This window comes from Thalassophryne amazonica, unplaced genomic scaffold (genome assembly GCF_902500255.1).
Source record: "Thalassophryne amazonica unplaced genomic scaffold, fThaAma1.1, whole genome shotgun sequence".
NCBI classification, from domain to species: domain Eukaryota; kingdom Metazoa; phylum Chordata; class Actinopteri; order Batrachoidiformes; family Batrachoididae; genus Thalassophryne; species Thalassophryne amazonica.
The window spans coordinates 138,903-153,533 of NW_022986274.1; the positions used below are offsets into that span (position 1 = coordinate 138,903).

Below are 14,631 nucleotides of genomic sequence, written 5' to 3' on the forward strand. Positions count from 1 at the left end.
AAAAAAACAGAGACGTGTGGAAGAAAACGGAAAACAACCATCAAAATGGATAGAAGAATAACCAGAATGGGAAAGGCTCACCCATTCATCAGCTCCAGGATGATCAAAGACAGTCTGGAGTTACCTGTAAGTGCTGTGACAGTTAGAAGACGCCAGTGTGAAGCTAATTTATTTGCAAGAATCCCCCGCAAAGTCCCTCTGTTAAATAAAAGACGTGCAGAAGAGGTTACAATTTGCCAAAGAACACATCAACTGGCCTAAAGAGAAATGGAGGAATATTTTGTGGACTGATGAGAGTAAAATTGTTCTTTTTGGGTCCAAGGGCCGCAGACAAGTTTGTGAGACGACCCCCAAACTCTGAATTCAAGCCACAGTTCACAGTGAAGACAGTGAAGCATGGCGGTGCAAGCATCATAATATGGGCATGTTTCTCCTACTATGGTGTTGGGCCTATATATCGCATACCAGGTATCATGGATCATTTTGGATATGTCAAAATACTTGAAGAGGTCATGTTGCCTTATGCTGAAGAGGACACGCCCTTAAAATGGGTGTTTCAACAAGACAATGACCCCAAGCACACTAGTAAACGAGCAAAATCTTGGTTCCAAACCAACAAAATTAATGCCTTGCAGATGTGAAGAAATCATGAAAAACTGTGGTTATACAACTAAATACTAGTTTAGTGATTCACAGGATTGCTAAAAAAGCAGTTTGAACATAATAGTTTTGAGTTTGTAGCGTCAACAGCAGATGCTACTATTATTGTGAACACCCCGTTTTCTAATGTGGATGTGATTTGAGGTAATATTTTGCAAAAGAAGATGTCAGTGGACATCGAGTACAATATGCAGTAATCGGGACCTGCAGCAGAAATCCAATGAAAAGCGTACTGCCCTCCTCAACAGAAGGGAGTTTTGAGATGTAAACAGATACATTTTAGCTTCATTATTTTAGTGCATGACCACAAACACATTCATGTGATGGGACTCAGATGTACTCAATTGTAATCAGCAATGACTGGCAATACTCTGTAATCACTGATTACACATTTGTAAACTGTCATGTAATAGTAGGAAATTAGAATTTTGCCTGCAGTTTTAATAAATCGGGCCCAATTTCCTCAGTTTTGGAAAAGCAAATTGTGGCCCAAAAATCAGCAATGGGAGACTGCTCTTTGACCTCAACATTTCACCATGCTGCACCGATCAAGTCAGTAGATTCAGTTGTTAAATAAGTTTTGTCTGCTGTTTTTTTTTTTTTTGATGTTGTTGATGTAGTTGTTTGTCTCCTTTAGATCTACGTCAAAACATTTGGAGAACATGTGGGATTTCGAATCTTTATGGATGCCATCCTCCTGTCACTCACCAGAAAGGTAATTCATTATTAAAGATGGTGAGGGGTTTTATTTTTTCCCGTCACAAACACACTGCTGCAGTTTGCAACCTCTCATTACAGGTTTGGACTGCCAGTAATTACTGCTTTTCTGTGGATTACTCTAAAATAATCGAAGATTAAAATCATCTAAAATGCATGTGATTGGAACAGCTGTGGTGCTGATCTGTGGATGTACTGAAATTGATTTACAAATTAATGGATATTTAGCATTTTTCATTATTTTGTCAGTGTTATTTTTATTGGCATGATTAAAAACCATTTCTGACCTGGTGAGCCACTGTTACGTTAAAAATGTAATTTGAAAAATGACATCAGTTAAAAATAGTGATTGGTTGGTGCAATTGATTACATCAACTAATCGCGGCAGCCTTATCACAAATATACATGTCAGGGAGGTACAACAGCTATAAACATGGCTATAGTCATTATTTATTATATGTGTTACCTCAGTTAGCATGACGTGGGTGTGTGTGAAAGAGACAGAGAGATCATCTCTCATGAAATATGTTTTTTTTTTTTTTTTTTTTTTTTTTTTTTTTTTCCTTCCTGACCAGCTGTTTTTTCTTCCTGCAGTGGCCACAGCACTTAAGTTAATACACAATTACATACGACTGCTGACGATATGTTCAGGCAAGCAGGGTGTATATGTTGTGAAGTTGTTCATAAAAGGCACGTCCAGGTGTTGCGGTCTTTAACTAAAGAAATACAATGTGATGAACAGCAGACCAGGCTTTTCTTGGTCTAAGGTGCACATTTTTTTCTTGTGATGAATGATATGAACACACCAACTGTACACTTGTCCATACCTCAATTTTGAGCGACACACATTCTCATGAGCACAAGTGGCATTATCTACAGGATGCAGATGTATGTAAAAATGACAGACTGTAGCAGGTGGAAACTAGCAGTGATCGCATGCCGCCTTGCACCAGGTGGAAGACGGAGCCTAAAAAACATTTTATTCGCAGAGGCATTGAGTCGAGAAATTACACCAATTTAAAGTGACTTTATTTTGGTGTCTTGCTTTATTTTTCCAAACATGTATAATGTACAATATTTTTATTCTAAAAGTACAAGGAGGAGCAGGTAGCGACAGTAAATATTTTCTATTGAACCGTGTTCCATTTGTGTTTTTAGGAAGAACATATATCTCCTTCTGTGTGCCCCAGGTCCAGATCTCTGATTTGGAGTTTTTTGTTAACCTTGGTGATTGGCCATTGGAAAAAAGGAAACCTTCAGACAAGATTCATCCCATCTTCTCCTGGTGCGGCTCGAACAATACCAGAGACATCGTCATGCCAACCTACGACCTGACAGAGTCTGTTCTTGAGACCATGGGGAGGTAAGCTGGCTTGGATCAAGCTAAATCACATTTGATAACTTGAGCAGAATGTTGTTCCGCTGTTACAGCGGTTGCTGCATGGTCATTTAAGAGGACAGGTTGTCTTATTTCTAATCTAAATTACATTTATGCAAAATAAGCTGTGGTGCAAACAAAACGTATTGAAGAATGCCACGTGATTTCACTTGTTTGCAGTTGTTGGACTTCAGCACTGCTGTGGTGGATAAACTGCTGACAGTGATATGCACTTCTACAGCAAATAAATGGTTGCAGTCTTTATTTGCATAATCTTGCTTACACATTATTACATATGTATTCAGACTGGACAATACTTGTCATCATTTTTTACCAAACATCAATCATGGGTGAAATTTTTCTTTTCAATAACCCAGTTGCATATGTTAACTTAGGTTAATGTTGTTACATGTGATGCTGTGACTGTGTTGGATTAATACCTTGCAGAGTCTGCACATGATTTGACAAACACATTCATCCACTGAATAGAGTCAGTCTGGACATGACGTCAGTGCAGGCCAACACGGGGCCAGCGTGGTCAGAGAAGAATTCCACGGCCTTCTGGAGAGGACGAGACAGTCGCCAGGACCGTTTGGAGCTGGTGAAGCTTTCAAAGGCTCACCCCAAATTGATAGATGCTGCCTTCACCAACTTCTTCTTCTTCAAACATGATGAAAGCCTCTATGGGCCACTGGTCAAACATGTATCTTTCTTTGACTTTTTCAAGGTGAGAGGGCTCTGTTGCTTTTGTTTGTACATATGTGGTCTTTAAAAAGGATAATTTATTATTATTTTTTTTTATTCAGCAGATTGTGTGCTTCATGTATCTTAAAACTTGTGATAACATTTGTTGCCAGAAATATCCCATACACACTAAAATGAGGCAACCCAAACCAAACCAAAAAAAAAAGGCTCAGGTCGTTTGAAAATGACTTCTGTCTGTGCCTGCCACTTTAAATGGAAAGGAGGTTCTGCTCAGCTAAGGCCCCTTCCACACTGGGCTTGCATACAGTTGCGTTGTGATGCGTATGGAGTATGCTGGAAAATTGCGCAGCTTTGGCCTAGTCCCTGTGTAGGCTGTTGTGTGGTTGCGTTCCTAGTCTTTTTGCTTACTGCCACGTATGTAACCCTTGTGGCTGTTTTTCTGCCTCTCAGTCCACTCCTGGCAACTTTTTTTTTTTTTTGGACTGTGGATATGTGACCAGGGAGGGAGGGAAGGATTTGGGGAGGGGGGGAGAGATATGCACACTGCAGCGCAATGACGAGATGGCATCTGTACAAGAGATGCACCAATCCTGACCCCAGTATCGGGTATCGGCCTGATCCCGTATTCATTTACTTGTACTTGTAATCATAAAACGTCTCTGATACTACGTCACCTGAAACCCTTTTACAGCAGTGTGATGTCACCCTCTCATTGGGAGATTTTCACCCACACACTCCGTAATTTCAGAACTATAAGCCGCTACTTTTTCATACGTTTTGAACACTGCAGCTTAAACAATGATGTGGCTAATTTATGGAAGTTTACAGGTTTTCAGGTAATTTACTCATAAGTCGAAATATGTCTGTCAACTCTGTCCATTGATGGGCTGAATGCTGCAGGAAATTCACACACAGAGTAAACAAGAAAGTCTTACCTGTTTCAGTGGAATTCATCATCACAGGATCTTGAAGAAAAATAATCCACACAAAGCCTCCTGCTTTTGGAAGACAACGTCTGAAAATATTTAAATTCCTTGTCGTGGCTGAAAAAAGTTCCTCCATGACTTCGGCATTTTGTGCCAGTTGCTCCGTCAGAACTCAGATCGGCTTTTGAGCTGCGGAGGTCGTCCACCAGGTTGGTGAGTTTCAGCCCTTGGTGTGGGTATTCAGACCGATGGGAGATTGGCTCGGTCCGCTACAGGTGTAATCTGTTTGTTGGATGTCTGTGGTGCAGCACTCAGAACCTCCGCTTGCCTCCACGAGTCACTGTGAGGAACGTGAGGAAATTCTCCCATGATCCACAAAGAAAAAATAAAATAATGTTAAAATGTGTGTGCGTGTGCGCTCACGCCATGCTCCACCAATATTACATGTTCCACCTTTGGGGGGAAAAAAATTTACGGTTTGTATTTGTGTATGTTAGTGGTACGCATTTAATTAAAAGTTAAAAAATAGTGTGGAGAGTGAAAGGCTGTTTAGCTCAGTGTTACACATTGTAGATAAAAACAGAAACAGGCTCACAGCTGATAACGCAGAGAAGCTTCTTTTCATCAAAAAGAATCTGCCCCTCACATTAAAAAAAAAAACAAAAAAAACAAGGTTTTTAGTCCTCACAGACACAAAGTTAGTGATGGACAGTTTCAGTTCATTTACTGGTGTCGTATATTTTGTAGTGCTGAAGTCCACAGGTTCCATTTAAGTGAGATGTCTGGCAGAGTCATGTTTAAGAAACACACAATTAATGTTAAAGGACAATTTCTTGTAGTCAAAAAGTAAAGTTACATGATTTAACTGAAATGTTTGTAAATAAAAACAAAGCTAATGATATTGGTAGCAGTTACAGTCAAAAAGTAAGGAACAACTGATGAATAAAACATTTGCAGTCATCATAAAACTGTAATGTATCATTAAGTATTCGTATCGTTACTCTGTATGTACTCGTACTCATACTTGGTCTGGAAAAAAGTGGTATCGGTGCATCCCTAATCTGTACTTAAATCACTCATTACATAAAAGGCTGCTGCATGCAGTGTGCGTGCTTTTGAAAATAATGGGTTTCAGAGTGCAGCACAAATCACTAAAGGGCCTTTACCATTCATCGAATAAGGACAAGAATGGTGCTTTTTGTCAGGAACAATGGTATAATTTTTCAGGTGGTGTTTATGTTTGCCATCATGGCATTTCATAAGCAACCTCAATGGGTTAGTTGTATTATATTATGAATTTTTTACTCCTTTGAAGACTGTTTTATTAACATGCATGAGTTAATTTCCTAAACAAATTTTTCAAAACATTTCTCGCGAACAAATCAATTGTCGAAAGCACTCAGTACTCAGAAGCTGCTAACAATATTTTTATGAGATTAGGGTTGTAAAAATGAATTTATCCTTTAACTTTTAAAACCAGCCTGATTTTATTATAACTGATATTTGTAAGATTATTTTTATTTTTAGTTATGGACTATCACTGGTATTTCTTTTCCATGTCGACCATCAGTACAAGTACCAAATAAACATCGATGGCACTGTGGCAGCATATCGGTTGCCTTACCTGCTGGCAGGAGACAGTGTTGTCTTAAAGCAGGATTCTGGGTACTATGAGTATTTCTACAACGAGTTGCAGCCGTGGAAGCACTACATACCTTTTAAGGCTGACCTGGGAGACCTGGTGGAGAAGATCCAATGGGCTCGTGACCATGATGAAGAGGTGATAAGGACACACAATATGCGCATGTCCTGTAAAGTTGCACCTATAGCCGCGGTCCCACCGAATAATGAAGGATGAAGAAGGAGCCACGCACCCTGTTTTTTTTGTTTCGTGAGCTATCGTGGCAGTATAGTGGCTCAGAGTGGCTCTTAGAGGCATTATCTTCAGTTAATGAGGCTCCTCTCTGAGCGTGGCGCTAATTTCAAGATGTTCAAAATTTAGCAACAACAGCATGGCGCAGTTTGTGTTCAAGTTACTGCGACGGCTTAGAGGCATTTGCATGGTGCTTACGAGTCTGCAAAAAGTCCATTATCCGTGCGCCTGGCACCTTCGCAGGACCTGAGAGGCTATTTTTGGAACAGCTCTCCTCTTGCGCACACAATTCCACCTGCTCTGTGCGCTGGACTCTGTATAAAATAATTATTTTGTAGTGGATTAATCATTTTCTGCCAAACCTTGGATGCTGAAAACACTTCTAATCACTTCTAGAATCAGAGGACTGTTTCATCTGGACGCTTTTTTTTCCCCCTCTTTCCTGCTCCATGTGGAATGTATTTTGAACAGCTTAAGGTAATTATTTTTAATGTTTTTTTATAGCTTGATAAAACAGTTCCTTGCTGTAAAAGTATGTCTGTATGTTGTCTGTTGTATGTAAAAGTATGTTGATTTAATATCTTGTTAATGGATCACATGAGCTCCGCTGTGTGTGCGCACTGACGCAGTGACTCAAGATTCAAACGAGCATTTAGGCAGACCGCCAGCTCATATTTCAGTCAATATTGGATGAACACAAAGTTAAAATTTGGGTGACTGCGTGAAAGTGGATGTGTGTTTAAAGCCATGGAAGATAATAACTCCAGTGGAGCAGCTAAGAGCAGGAGCTGTGCGGCAACACAGGTGGCGAGTGCGCAAAAGATTTTGAAGACAACACAAAGTTAAAAGTTGTATCATGATAACTTGTAAGCTGCTGAAGAAATAAAAAAAAAAATATATATATATATATATATATACACTCAACAAAAATATAAACGCAACACTTTTGGTTTTGCTCCCATTTTGTATGAGATGAACTCAAAGATCTAAAACTTTTTCCACATACACAATATCACCATTTCCCTCAAATATTGTTCACAAACCAGTCTAAATCTGTGATAGTGAGCACTTCTCCTTTGCTGAGATAATCCATCCCACCTCACAGGTGTGCCATACCAAGATGCTGATTAGACACCATGATTAGTGCACAGGTGTGCCTTAGACTGCCCACAATAAAAGGCCACTCTGAAAGGTGCAGTTTTATCACACAGCACAATGCCACAGATGTCGCAAGATTTGAGGGAGCGTGCAACTGGCATGCTGACAGCAGGAATGTCAACCAGAGCTGTTGCTCGTGTATTGAATGTTCATTTCTCTACCATAAGCCGTCTCCAAAGGTGTTTCAGAGAATTTGGCAGTACATCCAACCAGCCTCACAACCGCAGACCACGTGTAACCACACCAGTCCAGGACCTCCACATCCAGCATGTTCACCTCCAAGATCGTCTGAGACCAGCCACTCGGACAGCTGCTGAAACAATCGGTTTGCATAACCAAAGAATTTCTGCACAAACTGTCAGAAACCGTCTCAGGGAAGCTCATCTGCATGCTCGTCGTCCTCATCGGGGTCTCGACCTGACTCCAGTTCGTCGTCGTAACCGACTTGAGTGGGCAAATGCTCACATTCGCTGGCGTTTGGCACGTTGGAGAGGTGTTCTCTTCACGGATGAATCCCGGTTCACACTGTCCAGGGCAGATGGCAGACAGCGTGTGTGGTGTCGTGTGGGTGAGCGGTTTTCTGATGTCAATGTTGTGGATTGAGTGGCCCATGGTGGCGGTGGGGTTATGGTATGGGCAGGCGTCTGTTATGGACGAAGAACACAGGTGCATTTTATTGATGGCAGTTTGAATGCACAGAGATACCGTGACGAGATCCTGAGGCCCATTGTTGTGCTATACATCCAAGAACATCACCTCATGTTGCAGCAGGATAATGCACGGCCCCATGTTGCAAGGATCTGTACACAATTCTTGGATGCTGAAAATGTCCCAGTTCTTGCATGGCCGGCATACTCACCGGACATGTCACCCATTGAGCATGTTTGGGATGCTCTGGACCGGCGTGTACGACAGCATGTACCAGTTCCTGCCGGTATCCAGCAACTTCGCACAGCCATTGAAGAAGAGTGGACCAACATTCCACAGGCCACAATTGACAACCTGATCAACTCAATGCGAAGGAGATGTGTTGCACTGCATGAGGCAAATGATGGTCACACCAGATACTGACTGGTATCCCCCCCCCCCCCCCCCCCACCAATAAAACAAAACTGCACCTTTCAGAGTGGCCTTTTATTGTGGACAGTCTAAGGCACACCTGTGCACTAATCATGGTGTCTAATCAGCATCTTGGTATGGCACACCTGTGAGGTGGGATGGATTATCTCAGCAAAGGAGAAGTGCTCACTATCACAGATTTAGACTGTTTTGTGAACAATATTTGAGGGAATGGTGATATTGTGTATGTGGAAAAAGTTTTAGATCTTTGATTTCATCTCATACAAAATGGGAGCAAAACCAAAAGTGTTGCGTTTATATTTTTGTTGAGTGTATATACACGAGGTCTATTAGAAAAGTATCTGACCTTATTTTTTTTTTCAAAAACCGTATGGATTTGAATCACGTGTGATTACATCAGACATGCTTGAACCCTCGTGGGCATGCGAGAGTTTTTTCACGCCTGTCGGTTACGTCATTCGCCTGTGGGCAGTCTTTGAGTGAGGAGTGGCTCACCCTCTCGTCGTTTTTTCATTGTTTAGGAATGGCTCAGAGACTGCTGCTTTGCAAAATTTTTTCAAAACTGTAAGGCACAACTGAGTGGACACCATTCGATAAATTCAGCTGGTTTTCGGTAAAAATTTTAACGGCTGATGAGAGATTTTGGTCTGGTAGTGTCGCCGTAAGGACGGCCCACGGTGCCTGATGGCGATCTGCGCTTCAAGGCGGCAGCGTCTCGCCGTTTCAAGTTGAAAACTTCCACATTTCAGGCTCTGTTGATCCAGGAAGTCGTCAGAGAACAGAGAACTTTCAGAAGAAGTCGGCATGAGGAGTTTATTCGGACATTCCATTGTTAACGGACATTGTGTAATGAAAGAACGTGCGGGCAGAGTCGCATGTCAGGCCGGACCCGACCGCGGGGGGTCGCGATACGAAAAACACCTCCGTTGGAAACCTTAACGGGCAAGTTGGAACATGCCCAAGCTGTTAAACAATTTCTCAGTTACTCACTTGTTGAAAGCCATCAAAAGCCGCCTGAATTTTACAAATGGTTTTCAACACGGAGGTGTTTTTCCTGTCGCTGCGCACACAGATTTGCCGAGTCGTCACGGAAACGACTCGGCGAATTTGTGCGCACGTCTTTCATTAAAAAATGTCCTTAAGCAGTGGAATGTCCGCATAAAGTCCTCATGCCGGCCTCTTCTGAATCTTCTCTGTTCTCTCACGACGTCCTGGGTGAATTAAGCCTTAAATTAGGATGTTTTCAGGATGAAACAGGCCGACGACGGCGCCTGGAAGTGCTGCACGACGTCCTGCTCTGTGGGAAGTCCTTACACCGACAGAAACACCCCATAATCTCTCATCAGCTGTTAAACTTTTCACCGAAAACCAGCTTAATTTCTCGAATAGTGTCCACTCGGATATTCCTCACAGGTCCAGAAAAAATGTTGATAAAGCAACGCGTGCCGTCTCGAGCAGCGTGTGAAACAAAGGAATTCAGCCGAGAGGGCGGGACCACATCTCACTCAAGGCCTGCCCACAGGGAAATGACGTCACTGACACGCGTGAAAAAACTCACGCATGCGCACAAGGGTTCAAGCATGATTGGTGTAATCGCATGTCATTCAAATCCATATAGTTTAAAAAAAAATAAATAAAAGGGTCGGTTTATTATCTAATAGACCTCATATATGTGTCTGTATGTGTGTATGTGTGTGTGTGTGTGTATATATGTATATGTGTGTATGTATTTTTTTTTTTTTTTTTTTTGAAAATGATCCACAGGTGTATATAATAAAACAGCCACCTCATTCTGTATGCAGAACGGCACCACGCGCAAAAGAGCGCTTTTGCAGAAATAAATGGACGAACACAAAGTTAAAAGTGGATTCACGTTGTAAAAATGATTGTGTTTAAAGCCAAGGAAAAAATAAAGCCAGCAAGCCACGGATGGAAAGGAAGCCACTTAGAAAGACCACAGAGGCGGCTGTCCATGAAAGGACAATAGCAGCGCGTGCGCAAAAGAGCACTTTTGCAGAAATAAACGGACAAACACAAAGTTAAAAGTGGATTCATGTTGTAAAAATGATTGTGTTTAAAGCCAAGGAAAAAATAAAGCCAGCAAGCCACAGATGGAAAGGAAGCCACTTAGAAAGAGCATAGTGGCAGCTCTCTATGAAAGGACAACAGCAGTGCGCGCGCAAAACAGCGATTTTGCAGAAATAAATGGACAAACATAAAGTTTTGTGTGTTTAAAGCGCAGAAGAAAAGCCTGAGAGCCGCGGAGCCAGCGAGGAGCACAGAGGCGGCTCTCCAGGAACCCGTGCTTCGGTTTTAGTTGGTCTGGTGCATTACAGGTGGACAGCAGCCTGGTGCACAGCGCACAACTGCGGAACTGTGCTGGAGTGTCTATTTTTGGACTGCGTTTAAAAAAAAAAAAAAAAGAAGGGACATCTTTAAATGCTGCTGTGAATCTGTGAATTGAAAACCCACACTTTGAGGGGACCAGGTGTGGGAGGGCTGGAGGTTTGGACCAAACTCATGCCTAAACGTGCGCCAACATGGTGCTATCATGGCACTACGTGGATTAGTGTGGCTGATGCGAGCCATTCGAGGCTGTAATGACAGGTCGGTCGTGGCTCACTAGAGGCTGCTACGCGGCACATGCGGGGTGCAGAGAGGCACATAGTGGCACCTTCATAGTGGATACGTGATAGATCAAAACGTGGGTCATTCTTCAAATAATCACCCCATGCGTGGCTTCTTCTTCAGCCTTCATTATTCGGTGGGACTGACAGTGCTTTGCAGTTTTTGTGTAAATGCAGCAAATGTAGTCTTGTCTTTGTGCCTTTAATCTGAATTTCTGTGCATTTTTCTGCCTTTTAGGCACTGAAAATAGCACTAGCAGGTCAGCAGTTTGCCCGAAATCACCTCATGGGAGACAGCATATTTTGTTACTACTACAAGCTTTTCCAGGTAACATTTGTTGTAAACATCTTACTAAATTGTCCATTTATGTATTAATGCAGTGCCTGCAGTATGTAATAGACGATGTACATGTGAGGAGTTGTGTGCAACAGTAGCCTCGTCATTATTTAATCATTATGTAGCATTTCTTTATCAGTCTGTCCCCACCTGTATTGCATCTTGCAGAACACTGAATATATTATTGGGTTATTTAAAGGTGCACTCAGTGTTTTTATTTCCTGTCACTAGATGTCAAACTGTCTGTGTTTCTGAGCCACTCATCCACCCCCATTCTACATCAAGCACGAGGAATCACAGTTACCAACAGACTGAAAAACTCCTTTGTCCCTCAGGCCATCAGACTGTACAACTCCTCACTCGGGGAGGAGGAGTAACAGGAAGACAGAGGACGGGAAGGAGATCAACAGTAGTAGCCAGCAAACCAGTATTGATCAGTATGTCTGGTATTTATATTTGCAAACTGTTTTTTACTTTCACTTTTGATACACTGTGTGCTTCTTACCCTGTGTGCTGCTGTACAATGCTGCTGGAACCTCTGTTTCCCTGAGGGAGTCTTTCCAAGGGATCAGTAAAGTTCTATCTAATTTAATCTTACAACAGGCGGATCAGCTCTCTGATTCCGACTGTAGTCCGACCATGTTCTTAGTCAGAAGCATTTTTAGCCTATAAATATGATTTTATGTTTTCTAGAAAGTAGTTGCTTCTCTGGGATATGTGGTGAGTGCTGTTTCATTATAAATGTGGTTTTCAGGGCAGAACTCGCATGCAATAAATGTGCTCACGAGGAATCTCATGCGCTGCATGTGTGGCCAGACCAGAACGAGAATGCAAAAAACAGGACAGAAAAGCTCATAGTACAGAGGGAGCGCTGCTTTGTTCTCTTTACATAGCAGATATATTAATGTTAAAAATGTTATTTAGAGTGCCTTTAACATCAAAGGAGGAATAAAATTAAAATCTTATTGCCATAAACTATTTTAATGTTATTTTTTCCACATACGTTAGTTTAGTGGTTTAACTGTAAAGAATATTACAGGAAAAACTACTGAAACCACTTTTAGGAATGTCAGAGGAGATGTGGGGTGCAGGTCTGTGAACAAATCAGATTTTTTTTTTTTTTTTTTTTTTTTTTTTCCTGGATCTGGACAAAAAAGATTTCTGTGCATTTTTCTTAAAAAAAACAAACAAAAAAAACAATTACCAAATATCACCAATTCTTTCATATTCTTGTGGAATGCTTAGCCTGACAGAATATTACAAGCAGATACACAGCTTTCCATGCAATTTGAAAGATTTTTTTTTCCCTTTTAAGCTCCAGATAAAGGTTGTTTATGTGATGTACAGATGTGTTTGTTTTTTTAAACACAGTTGTTATCAGGGTGCAGTGTCCTGCCTGCCATATTTCTCTCTGTAAATTAAGTTGGGTTTTTGTTTTATTTTTAGGAATATGCAAAACTCCAAGTTACAGAGCCAAAGGTTCGGAAAGGTATGGAACTTGTGGAACAGCCCAGTGATGACCTGTTCCCATGTTTGTGCCACAGGACAATGGTAAGCAGGTCAGGCATTGCTTCATAGTGACCTTGGTACTAACCAACACCATAACATGCCAAGGTAACCCTTTTTTACCAGACATGCCCACTTTAGCCACACATTATTGTATTTGTAGTAGAGCTTCGTCAAAGTTTCCTAATTTTCTAATTTAACATTTGTGCAGACCCTGTGCCTTTGAACATGAAATTCATATTTTGATATAGGTGCACATTCTTGAACCATCCAGCAGTTGCCATTATTCAGCAGGTCTTCCTTTTGATAAGGACTATGGAACAATGCTTCATAACAGGCTTCAGAATGTTTCTGAAGTGTTTTGAGCTTGCCATTTGCTCATTTGCAGCACTGATGAAAAGTTTTGTTGCCATTCACAGTCGCTCTTTCTATCCATTCTTTAATTCCAGTTTTATTTTCCTGTTCTGTTATATATTGCCCACGTAATAGACAGCATGTTTCTCATTGTGGTTGTGGAACATAATTTGTCAGGACTAGGGCTGAATATCAGTTCAAATTTCCAGAATCGATTTGATTCCGATTCTTAAGATTCAGAATCAGTTATTTAGATTTGATTTTATTTGATTCGATCCAATCTGATATCGATTTGGGTTAGTTATTAAAACCATTTTTTGAGCTGTTATCCGATTGTGTAGTTATGCATCATATTAATACTACTTCACAATAATTTGGTCCTCAAAATGCAGACAATAGTGTTTCAGAGAGTAATACATTTAAAACTTTTCTGAGGGACAATGGCCCTGGTCTCCACTACAAGACTCGCACCTGCAGCACTGCGCACAGTGAGCACTGGGGGAGAATTCTCCTGAGTCTTGCAGCAGGAGAACTTTTCTCCTGCAATAGGAGAACACGGCTCTGGGAAAAGCTCTCCCACAGTCCACACCCGAGATCCTTTGTGCGCTGTCCCACGCAAAAAAGCACTTTATGAGGAACGAATAAAAGAAAACTACTGTGTGAATTAAACTGCGAACTATTCTCTTTTCTTGTATGCAACAACAGACAATCCCAGTAGTCATGATTGACATCTTTAAATGGCTTTGACAGAGGTTGATGAATAAATTGTGGACCCACTGCTTCTAAATGAGAACCAGTGGGTCCACAATCAGTGGAGAGAAATGGTCATTTTCCTGTCAAACCTAGCCTAACGGCCAAATTGTAGTGTGATTTTTTTTTTTTTTTTTTTTTTTTTTTTTTTTTTTTTCCAGGCACATTGTTACGCTTGCAAGAAGTGCATATATATATATATATAATTTTTTTTTTTTTATCAATCTTTGGCTGTATGAATCAATCTGTGGTAATTAAAATGAGAATCAATTTAACATCAGTGAATCGATCATTTCAACCCAGCACTACTCAGGACAGGCGCACATTCTGCAGTGTTCAGTAAATTGCAGCAAAACTACATGCAAACTGAACCAGAGCTGCTCCTTATTTCCCAGAATCCGTCAAGCATTCACAAATCATCCAGCAGGTGGCAGACACATCTATGGGATATTACATATGCAAAATAAAGTTGCTTATGAGTGAATCAAAGTGGTGAATCAAAGTTCACCACAAAACACTCGGTTGAATGTCATTATGTACTCTGTTAAATTTGGGAGTTA

The 14,631-nt window shown here is 41.1% G+C and overlaps 1 protein-coding gene across 3 annotated transcripts in view; it reads left to right on the top strand.

Annotated features, from left to right (window-relative positions):
* The window catches only part of poglut2 (protein O-glucosyltransferase 2), a 62,557-nt gene that overhangs the window by 47,119 nt on the left and 807 nt on the right, over positions 1–14,631 (top strand). For all 3 annotated transcript variants that reach the window (XM_034165475.1, XM_034165476.1, XM_034165477.1), the window contains 6 exons: positions 1,298–1,375; positions 2,568–2,740; positions 3,245–3,482; positions 5,957–6,166; positions 11,363–11,452; positions 12,908–13,012. In XM_034165475.1, coding sequence (XP_034021366.1) covers positions 1,298–1,375; positions 2,568–2,740; positions 3,245–3,482; positions 5,957–6,166; positions 11,363–11,452; positions 12,908–13,012 — 894 coding nt within the window. The remainder of the gene's footprint in view (positions 1–1,297; positions 1,376–2,567; positions 2,741–3,244; positions 3,483–5,956; positions 6,167–11,362; positions 11,453–12,907; positions 13,013–14,631) is intronic.